The sequence below is a fragment of the Malaya genurostris genome, chromosome 1 (genome assembly GCF_030247185.1).
Source record: "Malaya genurostris strain Urasoe2022 chromosome 1, Malgen_1.1, whole genome shotgun sequence".
Taxonomy (NCBI): Eukaryota; Metazoa; Arthropoda; class Insecta; order Diptera; family Culicidae; genus Malaya; species Malaya genurostris.
Window position 1 is genome coordinate 61,608,231 of NC_080570.1, and position 20,419 is coordinate 61,628,649.

Sequence of the window (20,419 nt, forward strand, 5' to 3'; positions counted from 1 at the left end):
ATTTACTCCTGTTCAGTGGTGCGAGAGTGAGCTCAGTTGGACGTAGGATTTAACGGACAAACTCACATCTAGTTCGATTCAGGATGGAAATCAATAGAACATCCCTCCTTATGGGAGGGCTCTTCCAGATCATCTTACTTTTGTACCGTCAGCCAACTGCACTAGCTGCTTCAAGTGGAGTGGATTTTTACAAAGGTGCTACTTTTCTATGGATGTGAAATTATCAGTTGGAAACTAACCGCGAATACTTCTTCAGATATAATTCGTGAGCAAGTTGATGAAGATGGATGCCCGACGATGTTCAACACAGGAGAACTTGGAGATCTAAAATTTTGTATGTAATTAGAAAGTAAAAATTGGAAAAACATCGCGTTATATATGTTGCTGAACCGTTAAAAAAATTATTTGACCATTTTATTAAACCATTAACTGGGTGATTTGAGTGCTTGAAAAATGTGCTTATCTAAAGAAACATCATCTAATACTAGCTGACCCAAAGTAATTTCTCGATTATGCATGAGGTCCGAGAGTCATATATCATTTGAATCAGTTCGTCGGGATCGTAAAATGTGTGTGTGTGTGTGTGTGTGTGTGTGTGTGTGTGTGTGTGTGTGTGTGTGTGTGTGTGTGTGTGTGTGTGTGTGTGTGTGTGTGTGTGTGTGTGTGTGTGTGTGTAAATTTTACTGATTTTCAAACAGCTGAAGCTTCGATAATCATTTCAGTAAAAGTTTCGATAGAGTTGCACTGAACATAAATGTCATAATTATACGGATTTGTTCATCATTAAATATCGATATTCCATAAAATTTACAAGTACTTTGTACATATAGCTAAAACATGTGTAAGCTGTAAAATATTATTGCTTTTTCGGCTAATCCTACTGAAAACTGGTAAAAATGAAAAATAATTTAATAGTATAAGAAATAGATCAGTTCTTTTTCGTCTAACAAAAGAGTTCATTGAATAGTGCTGGAAGAAGTTTTTGTTATACTGTCCAGTAATGAATGATACCAAAAAATAGCTGTGATTTGTTTACTTTTGTGCGACCGTTGTAAGTGTTCCGGTTCCAGGATATTTTGAAATAATTTGCCATTTTACTAGAGTTCATAAATTAGAACCACGTAGAAAGAACGAAGAAAATAGTTTAAAAAAATAGTTTACCCTTATAAGAAATTTGTAGGTATCAATTGGAAATAAAGTTGCCGAGTATTTTCTATGCATGCTTCCATTTTCTCCTTTTCGCTACCGTAAATTTGTCTATTTGACAGCTAAAATTTCTTACCGAACCTTGCTTTTGCTGAAATACTTCATTATTTTAAATTGATTTACTGAAAATTGGTAAAACTTTTACTGGATCGGGAAAAGTAATAATATTATAAACATTACAAACTAAGCCAGTAAAAACGAGTATTCTGTAACATTTTAATATAATTTTCTGAAATCTAGTAGTTCGTTGACAGATGACTAAAGTGGATAAATTTTACAGATCGTTCAGAGGAAATAGCATTTTACAGATCGAAACCGTATAAATTTTTATTGAACACTAAAGAGAAATTTGGGGGGTTGGAGAATATCAAAATTTTCAATCTGTCGTTTAAACTTCAACTCTTTCAAATTGCACCAAAGACTGTCCTAATTTGTAGGTCTTGTTAGTTGATGAACGTCCTTATCTGGTTATACCGATTTCCGGTTCCGAAAGTACTGGAAATACAGGTCAAATATTTCAAAACGGAGCTCACCTCTCAAAGATTGCTTAACAGATTTCAATAGTAGTTTATGAGACTATGAGAATCTAATTTTAATGAAAATGCTGCCATCTCTAACAGATCGATATTAGTTCCGTTTTGTAGTTTTAAACTACTACACCAAATGCTTTTAAAAACGGAAAGCTGGGTCCGACATAGCCGAAGTGAGTTTGTTTGATTGTTGTTAATTTACTGATTAAATTTTAAGGAATTCGTTTCTTTTTTCATCGCTATCTATAAGAAATCACACGCCCGGAATTTAAGTTTTTTACACTTATCGTCTTATAATGTCGGATTCAAAAACAGTTCACGAAACTAAAGTCCTTTTTTTGAAAATTATTAATTCCTCTAATTTATTTTGTTCAAATTAGAGTTAGTACACTAGTAATTTTTCGGTACATTATATTTCATAATCTTTTAAAGTTTCGAACTTATGAAAACTGGAACAAAGAAAGTTTTTATTTCATTTCAAGTGAATAAAAACAGTGAAAAAATAAAGTACCCACTTCATTTTCGCTCCAGAAACGATAAATCCTGTTATGCCGATGATGCAGTTTCTAGCGACAGACCGTTTTAGAATTACCATTTTGTACATCACGAACCACTAATTGTCGGACACAAAGGAATTGCTTTCGAAACCAATGCGATCCCTATTTCTTTCAAGTGAATCAAATGCGGTACACGAATACATCACAATAGTCGCGTTCGAGTAATCGGCAAAATAATATTGCGACTCTTTTAATGATATGACTATTGGTACAATATATACATTTTCTGATCTCGACGAACTGAGTCGAATGACATGTGATGATTTTTCCTCCGAGCCTCGATTTCCGGATAAATTGCCTAGCTTGTTTATCTGAGAAAGAACAAAAAAATATTTGAATAAGACACTCGCTCTAAGTTACACTTATTTGTATGAAAACAGGAACTTTATTGTTATAACGGATGATCCTAAGATATTATTGCTAGTTAAATATTACTAATTACTTTCGATCATTGCGGTGCTCTACTGCCATGTGTACGGAATAAATCTAAAATTTGTATGCTAAGTTATGATTTCACATTCCATAAAAAAAACTCAATATCAGCAGGAACCCAACCTGCTTATGCTCATTGTTGCTAAAGCTGTACAATAATAGTAATTCTATTATCACTTAGTTTTCTGCAGGACACCTATTTCTACCTTTCCGGATGTGAACGCAAGAGATTTGTACGAAAAACGGACTGTCAATAAATACAAAAGTAATTATATAAACACCTAGGAATCATTAGGAAAGACGTTACTGCTCACGGAGATGTAAATAATTTCTTTTGATCAGATGGTGCATTTTCACATCAAAGTTTTCCTAGGGATGAAATAGACATTGACACCTATTAAAACGAAATTTTGATTCGTGTCTTATTAGGATGAAATTAGGTGCAACCACCCATTCAGCGTTCCGTCTTTCCCAATGATACCCATCCATTTTAGGCTATTGTTTGCTAACATTGTATTTCACAGATATGATGCTCAACAAAGATGCTATCGATACACTAGCAGAAGAGCCCGAGGAGCATAAAGAGGCTGCACGCTTCATGTTTCCTCGAGTGGCACCGAAACGAACACCTGGAGCGATTCTCAGTTGGGCTATTCCGGCAGCAAATCGAGTGTAAGTACAAGTGAATTCAGATTGAAAATAATGCGATTGATCACTATACAGTTTTTATAAATGGAAATAAAAATCGACGTATACACACCAATACACTAAGTTGAACAAAGCATGGTAAGGTTCGATCCTAAAACGGCTCTTACATTTTGACAAAATTATTATCTATACTAGAAGTATTAACATAACTTCGAATCGTATAGTGGAAACTTCATTAGATTGTTTATGTACGTTGATAATGCTGCAATTGAAGAAATGGCGCTTGATCTTCAATCGACACATACTGCCACTGATTGGTTGTCACCCAATCACGTGCTGACGCATCTTACCTGGTACTATTGAACCCGTTCCTAGAACGCTGGATGTGCCACTGGTGGAAGCCGTTTGCTGTCAACTTCTGGGCGTTAAATTTTAATGTGGAACACATTTTTGTTTTCTATATAGGGGTGCTAATTAGAAACTCAAGAAAAATACACGTAGAAATGTGGTCAGGTTTTGAACAATTACAACTCAGTCAATTTTGTATCAATTATTAATATCATGTCAGCATCTGATTAATAGCTAGCACTGTCCTATTTTGCCTGCAAAAAATCAACGGCACACCGGATTTCCCTGCCATAGTCGACGGTTTTGAAGGAGTAAGCGATATATCAAAGGGAAAGCATCGCTCTGATTGGTCAATCGATGCAAAAGCGAAGCTGTTGGAAGCACGCGAATCTATAAATAGAAGCAAAATTATAGCTAACGTTTCAGTCCTACGCGTAGTATGCTAGAGGTAGGTTGTTGCTAGACAGCAAAACAAAAAGTGCCATGAAACGGTTTGAAGCTTTAACTGGTATGCTCTGATCTTGTGTCATGCAAGATCGGATGAAATTCCATGTTATGTCGTTTCACCTGAGAAATTGACAATTACCCCAGGGTAAATTTTGAGTGCATAAGATTAATTTCTAATTTATATAAGATGAATTCGATTGATGATGAGATAAAGTTTATCGCTTCAACCGAAATCGCAGAAGGATAGTAATAGTAGAGAAACGCTATAAAAATAACTGCTTGCATACAAAACTTGAACACAAGCTTGGCGAAGAGAAGCTTAAATATCGATATCCGTATCGCAAGCATGTACAAACATATAATTGCATACATTTGGGCTATTGATGTAATTTCGTCGGCTACAAAACAAATACAAATCACGACAAATAGAGTCTATGTTCTGGGTTCGCGTGTTCGTTGTTGGTTCCTAATAAAGATCAATTTAAGCAGACTCTCGTGCATTTGCGGATTCAAAAGTGTAACGATTAATTAAAAATGTCGATCATTATAAATTTTGGTTGCCTTGTTCCACATCAATGGCTCGAACAACCCCCTGGGGCTGATCCTTGTAGTTTTTATTTAGATCGTCTTTCGCAGATAGTTGTCAAATGTGTGTTACATGAAAACAACCCTTGGCTTTTACAACGTCCCATACTGAGTAATCCAGCGGATTAAGATCGGGATTGGATGGCGGCCACATTTCCTTCGCCCAGAACGGCAGATGTTCTGAGTGCGGCTCGAGATGTGGCCCACCTTGTTGAAATACAGCATTTGACTTTGTACTATTCTGTGATCAACGGAACTATTCTTTGATTCACGGATGAACATACGTTTTTATGTGCGTAGGCTATGTATTTTATCTTGAGTTTGAGCTTGAGCGAACACCCCTGGTTGCTACTCCGTTACTGATCGGGATTAGCTGAAATTGTACAGGGAGTCTCTAGATGATCCGACCTGGGACTGGTAAATCATCCTTCAATGTACATCTTCTGGTAATTTTGGAACGGGATCGACGATATAAGAATCTAGTTCGAAATTGACTTGAATTTGAGTGCAGTGACTTGGAAACTAGGTTCTAAACTGGTTGCAAACAAACGGTTTGATAACAGTTAGGGTGGAAACTGAGTAAGGTTTGGCATCAAGCGGAAACGACATAAGTAAATCGGTTTCTTTTATACATAACCTACCATGGTATAAGTTGTAGCTTACGTGAATGCAAAGAAAACCAAGGAATTGTATGCACAGGTCAGACAGGTACCTTATTCGTACAATGATACAAACATTATCACTAAACGCCGAGCACGTTTTAACATTCCTTCCGTAAAATTTGACGTTCTGTTCCAACACACTTCACAGCCGATTCTTACCGTACCGAATTATTGCATGATTAGTGATCTTACTGACACTAAGAATCCTTCGAATTGGTTGCATAATACCACCCCTTACAAACAGCGAGACCAAAATTTTAACTAAACAACAAATTTTTTTACTATACCCATAATAATCCATTTTCCTTTTCCATAGCCGTGTAATCAGCACCAATTATAGACCGCCTGGGATGAATAGGCCAGCTGCTTAAGCTACACGCTGGTAGCAATTTACCAACTAGTGTACTGCTTTTACTGTTGACCTTGAAGCATTCATAAAAACTTGCAGAAAATGAAAACGCGCTACAGAATCCAGTAGTCAAATTTTTTTTATCATTCAATCTGCCAGTAATAATGGACAACTTCAAAACCTTTGGTGATTTTCGAAAAATACTAGCATCAATATGGATTTAGATTAAGTTCTGTTCTGCTAATAAAATTGTTGAAATAAGAGTGTTCAAACACAGCAAAACATTCAATACTAAAACGTTCCCAAAGCCTCTATCCTCTAGCTCATTCAGTCTTCCTTTTGTCTCGTTTCGCAAAACGTTTTTTCAAATACTTACTTATCGTGCTAAATGAAAATATTACCGGAATCATGATAGGAAGGAAAAGCGGAATGTAAATTGCGTATTTCTGTTCACTGGGGAAGTAGAGTAGCGCCAACATGCTCGGATCGAAAAAGGCTCGCTCAGCTGAGACATACGCCAACCTGGCTTGAATTGCTGCATCTGCTAAATTATTATCGAACAAATATTGCTTCGCCAAAAGTATACGCGAGTAGGCATCTTTGATTGCTTCTCCCACTTCGTCGTTAATCACGATATACTCGATACCACCGAGGAGCTGTATAAGGGATTGTAGAGTTAGCGTAGCCGAATGAATTCTGTAGATGGTATTCGATCGAGTAAACGTATCCACTTCCCACAAACGTGGTTCAATGGAATTGATAGGTACTAAACTACAGTCTAGAAGGGGAATCTGAAACAAGAAGACAGTATATTATTAGAAATTCACTGGATATAGCAAGTTACGAACATTGTTCTCCAGGTCAAATATTTTCCTCAACTGATAGAGTGAAACTGGCATCACATCCTGCGAGCTGACATACACTTCGGAATTATCTGGATCGTCTAGACATTTCTTAATGGCATCTTCCGCAGGATTCGCAAATAAGATTCCACCCCACTTGGCCGATGTGAATGCCTCAACGTTACCGTTTGTGGCTCGTACTCCATCGTTTCGATATATCCGAATCGGAGCCACGTCGCATTGTGGAACATAGACTACTAAGTGAATGCCGGGACTATCAGTAATTTGATTACCGAGTTTCTTCTCGAACCACGTGATAATTTGTGGTAACGAGTGTTCGGTAACAACATAATGTCTGCCTAGTTTCGTATCATCCTGCATTTGCTTTTGTAGAAATTGTTGAATTTCCACCTCGTATACCCATTGGGTCTTGACAGTAAAATTAGCAATCGTCTTCATTGTTGCTAGGAATGGAACAATATAATCTGTAATGGAATATGTTTAGATATTGAGTTTTACTAATAAAGCGTATAAAGTAAACAGTACTCTCGGCTGCTGCCCGCACATTCCAGTGAATGTTTTGCTTGTCAGGTCGAGGATTGAATACCGAAATCAGTATATCATAGTGCGGTTGCATCGGAGCTGTGTTTAGTCGCATTTGCCGAAGCTTGCTAGTTTGCATAGTTTTTGATCCAAGAATAGCTTTCAATTTATACTCCTGTAAGATCCATGACGTTAGGACTTGATAGATTTTTGTAGAAGCTGTAAAAAGAATTGAGTTTCAATGGCCGCAAGTCAAAAAATCGATAGATGAATCTTACTAGCACTTTCTGAAATGAACGCCGTCCGTTCAGAGGTCACCAAAACATCATCTTCCAATTTACCCCATTCTATTATTACAAAATCTCCAACTCCCATAGAGTACCGTTTTAAAATTGCTGCCTCCAACGCTGCGGGTGTTTTAGCTGCACTCACAATCGATGGATCTAGAGAAATATCTTCCAACTGAAGATTGAACACGACTGAAAGCAAACAATACTATTATTATTTCATTTTTTTGTTGCTACTCTACATACAATTATGTTCGAATTTCTTATCCAGTTCAAACAGTAGAATATCTCTGCGTTCTCTAGATTTCACGAAAAGCCCCAACCGAATCGTTGCTTGGATGGGATTTTCATCTAGGGCTTCGATCTCTGCATACGGTAATTGAACTCGGTACACTTCAGTGGTTTTCCACCACATCGGAACACCGATAACTATGATGACCACGATAAATGCCAACGTTGCGTAGATATGGATGGTGTCTATGAGAAAGAAAAGTGTGAAAACGATCAGTCAGCTTACATTTATAAATAACTAAGCGTGTCTAATAAGAAAAAAATATTTAAGGGCTGTACTAGGAAAAATTACCAACAAAAATTCATATTAAGTTGGATATTTTTGAAACTTTCAGGGAATAAATAAACATAGATTAGCTATGTTTTTTTGCAAAGTTTGCATATTCAATGGTGAATGCCCGCTCCTTGGACCTGATATTAGCCTAAGACATATTACCCATCAAATGACGTGCACACTTTTATCCTTGTTACTTAATAATAGCCCAAAATAAATCTCTTCATAATCGCCCAAAATTTTTTTATTGTGTAAGTTCTGGCAAGCTAGGCGAATTGGCCAAATCCGGCCAAAACATACTGTCACCTTCGTGGGACCGAAGGAAACCTGTCACAATAAGTGTTTCTTCGTAAATTATTCGACCTTTTTCTTCCGAAACTTCTCCAGAAGATCCAGACGGAACTTGCTAACAAAAAACTCCAAGACTGGGATCTGCTTGGTGTCCGCTTTAATTTGGCAATCGTCTTTCGTTTATTGGTTCGGCTAGACCGCTTCGTTGCCTTGAAGACAACAAGTCCGGCCGGCTTCAGTGCCTGTTAATTGAACCAGACAGACGATATGACTTTGTTTTTGTGCCGCTGCAATCACACCGCGAGGTCGTCTGGGTGTACCTTTGAATGATTTTGCCACATTTTACCGATTCCCAGCTGTTTCATGGTTCACCTGTGGGACTTGCCGAGATTCTCCATAGCAACTCACACTTTTTTTTCTTGAAATACTTCTTGCTTTGAAGCCACACTCTTGACACTCTGAATTAGTTTTTCCTAAAATTTCATCAATTTTCACCTATGCAATAAAAAGTTTTGATCTCCAATCGCTGTCGTAAATTACGCGACAACGACACGTGGTATACGAAGTATTGTCAGTCATCGGCGATAATTTCGTAGAGTTGAAGATCTAGCCTCTAAACCCGTTGGATTTTTCAATTTTTCCTCATATCGATACAATATTTTATATAATTTAGAATGGTATAGTGCAATCCCACACGGAATCAGCTGGCTGTTGGCGATTTGCAAGTGTTGTATCCGGAAACTCCCGGAATGAAACTTCGGATTGAATACTTCTAGCTGTTACTTTATTGGAAGTCAATCAAAGAATGAATGAATAAAATGAGATTCATGTCAGCTGTTATATGATCGTTGGTTGCTATGATCCAACATTTCCCCCTTGAAGGTTTCATCATCCAGTAGGGCTTGAACCGGGCTGGAAGTTGAATCATTCGTCGACCTCTCTCTAGGATTGGTGTTGATGATTGTACAGATACGGATTCTTCATTTCCCACAACTTCATCTTCTGAAGAATCATTTGTCAGGCTAGCTTCATTGGACTCATCCAACACGGGTTCTTCTAACAACTGGGGGTCTGGGTTGTCAACAGGAACATTGAGAGCTTTTGGAGCCGTTAATCCGAAACCATCGAAAAATACTGAAAGCGGTGTTGGGTTACCTACTGTACTAGGTTCAGGAACTCGAGCGTTGAGTTGGTTTGCATGTGACCGTATCAGGCGATGTTGATCCTCCAGGAAGACATTGTAGTTCACGGTTCCGATTTTCTCGATCACGGTTGCTGGTTGCCACTGCCATGAATTCGCTCGATGTACCTTTACGTAGACGGTATCTCCGTGCTGAAATGCCCTTTTGACTGCGCCGTGCTTTTTGTTGAATGAGTTGTTCTGATTCTTTCTGTTTCTGAATGTGGAGTCAGTGGAACGTTCAGTCGGTTTGAGCAATGACGATACGGTACGTATTGGTCTGCCGAACATCAATTCAGCGGGAGCTTTGCCGTTCAAGTCACTGGTTGGAGTAGAGCGGTAAACATTCAAGAAGGTGTACAGTGCTTCTTCGAGTGATTCTCCTCCCGTGCGCATTTTTCGAAGGCTTCTCTTCAAAGTATCCACGAATCTTTCGGCTAAACCGTTAGATTGCGGATGGTACGGAGCGATACGAATATGACGTATTCCTTGAGCTGTACAAAAATCTTGAAATTCGTGGCTGGAAAATTGAGTTCCATTGTCGGACACTATTACTTCTGGATTGCCGAATGTTGCAAAAGTTTGAATCAGTAGTTTGATGGTGGTTTTTGTTGTCGTGGATTTTGTTGGATGTATTTCACTATTATCTACTATTATTAGAAAATAGACACCATCTACGGGACCTGCGTAATCGATATGTATTCTGGACCAGGGTTTGGCAGGAATCGGCCACGACTCTAATGTCGTCTTTGTAGGAGTCTTGGCTGCTAATAAACATGGCGTGCAGTGTTTGACGAAGTCTTCAATGTCATTGTCGATACCGGGCCAAAAAACAAAGCTTCTAGCTATTGCCTTCATGCGTACCATTCCGGAATGACCTCGATGAAACTGTTGCAGAATCCTTCGTCGGAACATCTCAGGAACTATGACTCTGTCGCCAAACATTACACTACCGTCAACTAGGCTGAGCGATTCTCGTCTGTTGTAATATGGTTGAGCAGCAGTGGAAAGATTCTTGGAGCAGGAAGGCCATCCGTCACGAATGTGCTTGATAACAGTTTGAAGTGTGACATTTGTTGATGTTGCTTTCTGCAATGCTGCAAATGAAACCGGAACCTTTTCTGTAGCATCGGAAAGAATACTGGATAAGTCTTCCTCTAGAGTGAGTGCTGCGATGACATATTCTTCTTCTGGTTGGTTGGTTCGGTTAATCAGCCTGGACAAGATATCTGCGCAACCAAAATCGCTCGTGGATACATGTTGAATCTCAAAATCGTAATTTAGCATCGTAAGTGCCCAACGTTGCAGTCTGTTTGCCGTGTGCATTGGTATGTCTTTCTTGGAACCGAAAATAGACAGTAGCGGCTTGTGGTCAGTCAGCAATGTGAAATGACGTCCTAGCAAAAACTTGTGGAACTTTGTTACTGCATAGACTAACGCGAGTGCTTCTTTTTCAGGTTGCCCATAGTTCCTCTTTGCGGGGGCGAGCGTTCTTGAAGCATGTTGAACGGCCTTCATTTTTCCATCGGAAAACTGATGAAAAATTACTGCACCGATTCCAGTATTTGATGCGTCTGCTGCTACGATGATGGGTAGCTTAGGATCGTAGTGAGTTAGCAGCAAATTTGACTGAAGTGCTGTCTTGAATTGATTAAAAGCGCGTTGACACTCTGGAGTCCATTGCCACTTTGTTTCCTTCTTCAGCAGCTGGTCCAATGGATGACGTAACTCGTGCATGTTGCGAACGAATCTTGCATAGAAGTTGACCGCTCCTAGGTATGACCGTAATTCGGGAACGTTTGTCGAGGCAGGAAGTTCAGCAATGCTCTTCAACTTCTCGGGATTAGGACGAATGCCTTCTTTATCTACGATGTGTCCCAAATAGGCAAGTTGTGTTTGAAAGAGATGGCACTTCTCAGCTTTGACGTGGAAACCATACTCCTTCAGTCGCTGGAACAGTAAATTGAGTGATACTAGATGCGACTTCATGTCCTTTGAGAATACGATAACATCGTCGATGAAAGAGCGGACACCAGGAATATCTGAAATCATTCCATCCACCAAACGCTAGAAAGCTCCTGGAGCGGACTTTACTCCTGGAGCAAGGCGATTAAATTGATACAGACCACGATGCGTGTTGATGGTGAGTAACTTCTTGGAACTATCATCAACTTCGAGTTGTAGATACGCATCGGACAGATCAATGATGCTGAACACTGTGCTACCATTGAGTTGAGCAAAAATTTCGTCAGGAGTTGGAAGCGGATAGTGGTTTGCCTCCAATGCTTCGTTAAGTCCCGTCGAGTAGTCCGCACAAATGCGAACCCGTCCGTTTGGCTTGCGTACTGCCACAATAGGAGCAGCCCATTCGGAAAAGTCGACTGGCTGTATTATACCAGAAGTTTCCAACCGTGTTAGTTCGGCGTCCACCAATGAAATGGTATTAAACGGAACCGGTCGCTTGGGACAGAAAATCGGTTTGGAATTTGGTTTCAAAAAGAGCTTTACCTTCGTTTTCCTGCAATGTCCCAAGGAATCGTTGAACACTTCTGCGTGCTGCGTTTTGAATTTACAAATTCGCTGCTCTACCGATTCTGTTTTTACTTGATTGCAGACCGAATCGATGGGAACTGACCACAACTTGAAAAGTTCGATCCAATCGATACCAAGGATATTGAGATTGATAGACGTTGTGACGAAACATCTTCCTTTTCTTGTGTTACCGTTAATGGTGACGTCGCAATGAAACTCACCAAACAAATGAAGCGGCTTTCCCGATGCGTTCATGGCTTGAATCGTTGGTTTCTTGATAGAAGGTTTACCTAGCGAGTTCCAGGTTCGCTTAGATATCACTGTGATGTCGCTTGCTGTGTCTAACTGCAGCTTGACTTCCACGCCGTTAATGATGGTAGTCACGTACTTTCGCTTGCTTGAGTGTTGAGCGATGTGGTTCACAATAAAGATTCTTCGGGATTTGGCTTTACCAGATTTTCTTGGTCTGTTCGGTAACTTCTTCTCTTCACCAGAAGAAACTGATTTCATCTTGGAAAAACAATTACAGTATCCTTCCTTGTGACCACTGCGGTTGCACTGTTTGCATTGGTGGTTCGAGAAAGGACAATCTCGAACGAAGTGCATTTGGCCGCATTGCCAACAAGGTTTGCGAGGTGTTTTACCTTCCGATTTTGAAGACTGCTGCTGATGAGTATTTCCCTTCTCCTGGACAGCGTGCACAGTTGGTTTCGAGCATGATTGACGCTCGATCATGGATGTGTCCGCCTTGAGATTGTCGAGCCGTTGATAGTCGTCGATCAGATTTTGGAGTGTAACGGGAGCTTCTGCTGTTTCAGACTCAATGCGAGAAAGTAACCTGGCTCGTATGTCTGTGTAGCAGTGCGCTTTAAGGCCACAGACAAAAACCAAGCACTTGAACTGGTCAATTTTCATGTTCTTGAAATCGAAATCTTCGCATGCACGGTTTACCTTTCCGCCGTAACTGATAATGTCTTCGACTTCTGATTTCATCAACTGCAGACACTGGTAGCGCTTGTTGAAGACAGACGTTTGCGATCCGAAAATCTTCTTGATGATTTCGACGGTGTCAGTAAAGTTGATATCTTTGGGAAGCTTTGGCAGAATGTAGTTGGTATACCGTGTATGTGATGGTGTATCCAACTTCCTCAGCAGCAAACGAACTTTTGCGGCATCTTCCAGATTCTTGGCGTCCGAATCGAAAAGGTCCGCGTATAGGCTGTACCATTTTTCGAAAGTAACTCCATTTTCTGGATCGAAAGAAAATTCGCTGATGTTGGTTGCTAAGGCCTCAAGTGTTTGCTCTGCGTTGTTAGGCGTTGGAGTGGGTTGTGCTAACTTCTGCAGGAGAGTCGCCATCTGGAGAATTGCTTCTTCGAGGTCCGCCATTGCTTCAGGTTTTTAATCCTCGTCGCCAATTGTTGTAACCGGAAACTCCCGGAATGAAACTTCGGATTGAATACTTCTAGCTGTTACTTTATTGGAAGTCAATCAAAGAATGAATGAATAAAATGAGATTCATGTCAGCTGTTATATGATCGTTGGTTGCTATGATCCAACAGCAAGAAACTTTGCATATGTGATCAGTATGGCAAGTAAAGTATTTTTCACTGGTCTAGAGATTTTTTTCACTCAAAACAAATTTTTGAAAAAGGCGTATGTGTTTTAAGCAACATTATTTTTAAACAGTTATAACTCGAAATATATGGCTTTGTCTAAGAAGAAGTTGCAGGCAATCAAATGCAGGCAAGAACTTTCAAAAACAATATATACACTAAAAAATATCTTTACATTTTTCCAGAAAATCAAAAATAAAATAATTTTTTCAAAATTCTTAGCATGTAAGATGTTTTTCATATCATACCACGAAAAACGTTAAGTTACAAGGATATTAATGAATATTGGACAGTTGGAGAAGTGATCTATAAAAATGTTCCCAGAAAAAATGCTTTTTGTTGATTTTCAAAAAACGATGTTTTTACAGGAATAAATGTGCCCGAGTAATCATATTTTATTCTTCAAGTTACTTTCAATGAAAAAGTTGATAGAGTGCTACTTTCTAAATGCAGCTATTTTCGAGATATATGAGAAACAAAATCTAGAAAATGAATATTTCATGAGAATACCTTTTTTATAATTTAGTCTGGGTTCTCCATTGCCAACTTTATTGTTTTTGTAATCCTCAAGAAATTTTGAATAAATTATTCTTTGACATCAATACGATGCGAGCAGTTGTTCTCGAAAAATCACTGGTTTATAAAAATCACAGGTTCAACAAGAGAGTACCGCCATATTGTAAACAATAACATTTTTTCGAGATGGAATTCGAGAACGGTCTGGGGTGGGAAAGAGTAGTAACTAACGATGGACGATATTTTGAACAATCTTTAAATCCTTTTTATTTCGAAATAAATTCATTTTTGACTCCAAAAAAACGCATTGAATTAATTTGCACTCTCAATAATTCGTGATTTTCCAATAACCAATATTTCGGGATTTTCCAATAACCAGTAATTTTTCAATAACCGAAAAAAAAGGAATAATTAAGAATCGGATTTTTTTCAATTTTCAATTGATTGCCTACACCTGTTCTTAGACAAAGTTTTCGTAGAAGCTGTAGATTTCTATTTATAATTGTTAAAAATAATGTTGCTTAAAACACATACGCCTTTTCAAAAATAAGTTTTTTTTTGGAGAAAATAATCTCTAGACTAGTAAAAAATACAATATTTTCCGTACCGATCACACATGCAAATCGAATAGTGTTATGCCAGAATTTTATAATTTATGGACGATTTGACGCATAATTGCTCTGTAGCTTTACTGCCGTTCCAAGTCTAACTGTTCCATATACATATTGCATCATGCGTAGAACACCAGTTTATCAGTATTATGAATTTTTCTATGGATTCTTCCTCTTCAATGTCGTCTCTTATACAGCTACATAGATCTTCATCAAACTGGATCTTTGTTTTCAGTTTTCACAGTATGCGACATTTCTTATGTCGGTATGTAAACCTTAAATAAACTGGAAAATATAACTGATATCTATATATGAGTTATTTTAATTTAATTTAATCCTTCACAATTTATTTAGACAGTATCAAACAACTATTTTTATTATGCAAAGTAAAATATGACCTTTCTCTCACGTTTTCCATCACCTTTCTGAGTGTCTCGAGTGGTATAGCGATCATTTCGGCACGAATGTATACCTCAATGGCCTAAGCGCAGGGGTTCCCAAACTATTTCGGGTCATGGACCCCTTTACTAAAATTAACTTAGGCCTCAGACCCCTTCAACAAATTCCTTTGAAAATTCAATTTCTTGCTTTTCTAATATTGATGTAAAATACTTAGCACTTTCTGCGGATGGTCAAATAAACACAACTTTTTAGCGAACATATTTCAATAAAATTACTAATATAAAACAAGAGGGTATTGATTTCTAGACCTCGTCGACCTCCATGGTCAGTTTTCGTTTACGTGGATCCCCGAAAAAAGGATATCGACCCCAAGGGGTCTATATTGATCACTTTGGGAACCCCTGGCCTAAGGCATTCATTCCCAAAGGGGTCGATATCGACCCCCAGTACGTGGCAACACACGGCAGCATTTAAGACATTTCGCTTCGCTGGCGCAGTGGTAGGGTGAGTTTGGGAATCACTGGTCTATACCCAACCTGTGGTCCGCGGACTGCTGGGGTCATAAACGTTTTAGAAAAAAATTTAGGAATTGTTTCTGGCAGTACGTCTTGTTCTGTTGTCTCAAATTCAAAGAATAATACTTTTAAGTCCTATGTGTCATTTTCGTGAGTGTATTGTAGTACACTTAGCTTTTCAAATAACCCCACAAAAATCCGGAAGAGGCAAGTCTGAAGACCTGGATTCAGTGTCAACAATTCAAGCGACTGTTTGAACGTATTCCAAGTGACGTGGAAGACCTGTCGGGAATGATCTTTGGGTTACTTGCATTTTATACGAAAATAAATTCAAATCCATTGTTCAAAATTCGCCAAAAAATGGTTTCCTGACGTCCAAATGCTGAGCGCGGTGATAAACGACATTTTTGGGTTCTGAGCAAGGCTCTCCCGGACTGCTCCAATAAGTTCATTGGAACGCCTTAATTGTTGAACGACTTGTTCACGATTTCCCACTTTCCTGTGCAAAAAAATTAGACACAAAACGACAGTATTGTCAGACGGCACCTGTTTTTCATTAGTGCCGTTTCAGCGCGTTCTTTCTGTGTGAAACTATTAATGGTGAAAATTGTAAACTGGATTGGCGTAACCATACCAGCTAAAGTCAAATGCCAAGGTATAGAATGTTACAACACCGACATAAAAAATGGCGCACTCTGTATTGTCATTTTGTCAAAAAATATAACAATCAATTCTACGGGTTTAGAAATTATTACGTGCAATTTTCCACATGACTTCCGCAATTAAGTTCTTCTTTAAACGGCACCTAACCCCTGTGTAAAAAAAACCATCAGTGTATGCCATAGAATCAATCGTCAACCGAGCTTTTTTTTTAATTCCTTTATTAACAATTACTCTTTATAGCTACATGACAAAATATACGTGTACTGGTGACCACCCTGGGTATGCTCCTGCTCCAGGAAAGTGTTTCTGGAGACATATTTCGTAAATTTGGTTGTTCCTTCCGTTCGATACACAACATTCAAAACATTATCTTTCGGATAAATAGTCAACAGTACCGGATCATCTTCCTCTTGCTCGTCGGAATTACTGCTCGGCTGCTGGTCACCTTCCGGTACGAGATAGGTCAGTACACCTACATTATCCTGCGCATTCAGATAGAAAACCACATCCAAGGTACAATCCGAGTACGACGACAAATCGCCCAGCACGGTATAGCAACCCTTCTGCCACCGTTGTAACTCAATTGCACATTGCGGCGATTTAACCTTCGAACCAGCCAAATCCAGTCCAGTGTACTCGTATAATAAGCGGAACATGTTTCGGGAAGAAAACAATTTGTATAAATCTAGCAATGGTCCAGAAGTGACGGTGCTGAAGTCTAGAATTTCATATTTTCTAAGATGAGCTGGCCCTTTGATGCTCCATATAAGCTCTTTATTGGTTTGAAGCGTCTCACCCATGACATTAAAGATCTCAGGTGTTAGAAATTCCTCTAAAGAAACTTCCGAAAACATTTCCACCTTCTTCTGAATATTGTGTTTTACTTCATCTATTAGGTAGACATTATTGATCCACTCGGTGAGCTGCATTTCGTCTGCTTGCGGACTGAAGTAATGAGTATCGACAATAATGGAAGATGGTGGTATATCAACACTATTCTGCGGCCCGTGTAACCACCCATTGATGGTTAATCTTGGATATTCAAAGGTAGTAACTTCTCCAACTTGATGGAAAGATCGATCGCAAACTTTGAAGAATGCAAGCTGATTGTTCTGTGGAAAAATACTATCCGTAACTGGAAAAACTGGTAGCACGTTTTCGTCTGCCTTAAAAAGCTCCAGTGCTCCTCCATGAACTGATGTCCACTTACGGTGAGCGTCCCAAGGACTCAAATAGAAAACAAACGCTATCCTCCTATCTGTTAGCAAATCGTCGTGTACCAACAAATAATCTCCAGCATTATACATTGAACACGAAGCCGATACATGCGTCAGCGATATTCCGGTCAATTTTTGCATAAGAGGTAACAATTTTTGCTTGAGCATATTGTAGAATCCAGCCAGTAGTGGCGTTTGAATTCCAGAAAGATCCATTGTCTGATAAAACTCGTACAAATCCATTTGTTTTCGCTTCCACTCTAACAAACTAAATTCATGCTCGAATTGTTTTGTTAGATCCGCTTCCTGTTCATTTTCTGAAAGGAAGTTTCGTAACACTGCTAACTGAAATGGATAACTTTTCAGCTCATAGCAACTCCCCCGCAATGATTCAAGACGAGACCAACTTTGACTGAACTGCAACCTAAATTCGTCTGTGAGGTATCTTCGATTGATTGAAACAGGTTCATCTAGTCTTTGCACCTTATTTCGGTTCAACTCTGGCTCATCATCGGCAAGACGCTTCGCACCTAGAAGCAGGTATGCAATTGAGAAAACATTGTGTGGGTAATTTGCATCAAGCTGAATCACACTCACCCATCATTTTTCCAGATACTTTAGGAAGATAACACTTGAAAATCTGCACTAAACTGAATTATTTTAATGGTATAAGTTTTGTTCAATTCCGGTAAAAATGTTGGCTTTTTGTGTGACAAACATAAAGTCTATGCAATAATGTTCAATAAAATCCAAACATACAAGCAGTATTTTTATTTTTTGTAATAAAATAATATTACCATCCTCACGATCCGATGTTTTCCCATTCTGGTGTTGAACTCGAGATTCCTCTTGCTTTTCAACTTCGGGCCGGTTCACCTCTTTTTCCGATGAGATCTCCTCAGCAATTGGTAATTCCGCTTTATCCATAAATGCTCACTTGTGAGTAATCAATACGAGCAGAAAAATAATATAACACGAATTTTTCAATTAAATATTCTATAACAAATTAAGCCGCTCCCACCGCCACATACAATAAAGCGTGTTTTTACTTCACTTCGAAATTCGAACAAACCACTGAAGTGCAATACACGGCAAGGATGCCAAGCAGCGTTGACAGGTTTCCAATTTTTTCTCGTTTCGCCCTAAGACAAGACCTGACATCTGGGGGGGCTGCTTTTGTTCCAAAATGGACCAGTTTCTGATTGGCTGATTTTGATGTTGCCACCTGCACATTGTGAAAAGAAAAAACTTTTGCAGGGTACGCGAGCAATGATGCCAAGTATAAAGAAAATCAGAAAACATATTTATTAAAATGTATAATTTTATCTCACCAAAATTTTCGGAGAATGTTTCACATTTTTTTCAATCTCATTGGTAATAAATGTTTATAGTGGCAGGACTGTGTAATTAAAATAGGCATCAAGCCGTTTTTCTTTTTAGTGAATTAAAGGTAACCAAAAAATATTTGTTAAATTAGTGTAAACTCGAAAGTGTGTTGAGTTTCACGAGAAGAATGAACTGTTGTGTTCCACACTGTGATCGCATTAAGCATTTCTATCCAAACCTGACTTCTTCCGGTTTCCAAAAGATCCGGTAATACGTCAATAAAGGATTCGATTTTGCGTTCAACAAGAGATATTTCATGTTTTGTCATCAAAGCTCTATTAATTGTTTTTAAGCATTAATATATAATAAAGAAATGCATTCACCAAAACATGTTTTATGTTTGTTTCAAATCAAAAACCTAAAGTCTAAAAATTTATATGTGATATTTTTTTCCTAGCAGAGTTATTAAAAAATCTGTAAATATGGCTACACTGTAGCCGATACGTTGGTATATTTATTCCACAGGGTGAAAATGACGAGAAGGATGATTCGGAAGGAAGAATAAGAAGCCAGTTGTCAGGTCTTGTCTTAGGTTTTGCCACACATCTAACCAGATCTTTTGCCAGATTTTACAAATTTAACAGATTTTTTCAGATCTCACCAGCAGAGTTGCCATTTTAAAATTTGTGTTTAAACTTGAAAAATTTGTGTGCCATATGTGTTGCATATTTTCGATTATAATCTGTGAAAAACATTTTTCTGTGTTCAGAATCTGTGTGGCAAAATAGGCCAAAAAATCTGTGGTTTTACACAAAAATCTGTGAATATGGTAACTCTGCTCACAAGATCTTTACACTTTTGGTCTCTAGACGGTAGGTGGCGAGACCTTTTCTTGCTCACGGAGTTTCCTAATTTTTTTAGTCAGATATAGATTTTTGAAAAAAAATAACTTGCAGCTATATTTGCATCGTGTTGAACATTTGCCAAAAGCTTATCCTACACACTTAATTTCGTTCGGTAATTCTTGCCTCTTTTGACGAGTTTTCAACAGCCGAACTACCGAATATTTCCATTCTACTGATATATCAGCACAAATGAACATTTGTTGACAGCAGTACCTCAAGGTACCGCAGTGATAAAACGTGAATTTTAGCGATAAAATCACCTACCGAGATTTGAACAGCTGAGGGCGGTAATCCAATTTAAGTGTGTAAACACTTAATTTCGTTCAGTAATTCTTCCACATTTTGACGAGTTTTGAACAGCCGAACTACCGAATATTTCCATTCTACTGATATATCAGCACAAATGAACATTTGTTGACAGCAGTACCTCAAGGTACCGCAGTGATAAAACGTGAATTTTAGCGATAAAATCACCTACCGAGATTTGAACAGCTGAGGGCGGTAATCCAATTTAAGTGTGTAAACACTTAATTTCGTTCAGTAATTCTTCCACATTTTGACGAGTTTTGAACAGCCGAACTTCCGAACATTCTTATTCTACTGATATATCAGCAAAAATGAACATTTGTTGACAGCAGTACCTT

The 20,419-nt window shown here is 38.5% G+C and overlaps 2 protein-coding genes across 6 annotated transcripts; one reads left to right on the plus strand and one right to left on the minus strand.

The window, feature by feature from the left end:
* LOC131440233 (uncharacterized) lies at window positions 1-6,036 on the plus strand. The gene is made up of 5 exons (XM_058611333.1): window positions 1-195; window positions 257-334; window positions 2,907-2,990; window positions 3,250-3,397; window positions 5,732-6,036. The coding sequence occupies exons 1-5, from the start codon at window positions 84-86 to the stop codon at window positions 5,784-5,786; spliced, it is 477 nt and encodes a 158-aa protein (XP_058467316.1). The 5' UTR covers window positions 1-83; the 3' UTR covers window positions 5,787-6,036.
* Window positions 2,907-18,893, minus strand: LOC131440232 (prolyl 3-hydroxylase sudestada1-like). Of its 5 annotated transcripts, XM_058611326.1 has the most exons (6): window positions 18,342-18,887; window positions 7,683-7,913; window positions 7,428-7,628; window positions 7,153-7,368; window positions 6,613-7,091; window positions 2,907-6,555 (listed from the first exon to the last, which is right to left on the minus strand). In XM_058611326.1, exons 1-6 carry the CDS (start codon window positions 18,469-18,471, stop codon window positions 6,088-6,090), a joined length of 1,725 nt encoding a protein of 574 aa, XP_058467309.1. In that variant the 5' UTR covers window positions 18,472-18,887; the 3' UTR covers window positions 2,907-6,087. The 5 variants fall into 5 exon arrangements, with proteins under 5 accessions (XP_058467309.1, XP_058467314.1, XP_058467311.1 ...); XM_058611331.1 differs by lacking the exons at window positions 2,907-6,555; window positions 6,613-7,091; window positions 7,153-7,368; window positions 7,428-7,628; window positions 7,683-7,913 and adding exons at window positions 16,535-18,074; window positions 18,142-18,245 and having other exon boundaries at window positions 18,342-18,463; XM_058611328.1 differs by lacking the exons at window positions 2,907-6,555; window positions 6,613-7,091; window positions 7,153-7,368; window positions 7,428-7,628; window positions 7,683-7,913 and adding exons at window positions 16,535-18,074; window positions 18,142-18,269 and having other exon boundaries at window positions 18,342-18,452.
* Window positions 18,894-20,419: the final 1,526 nt, after the last annotated feature.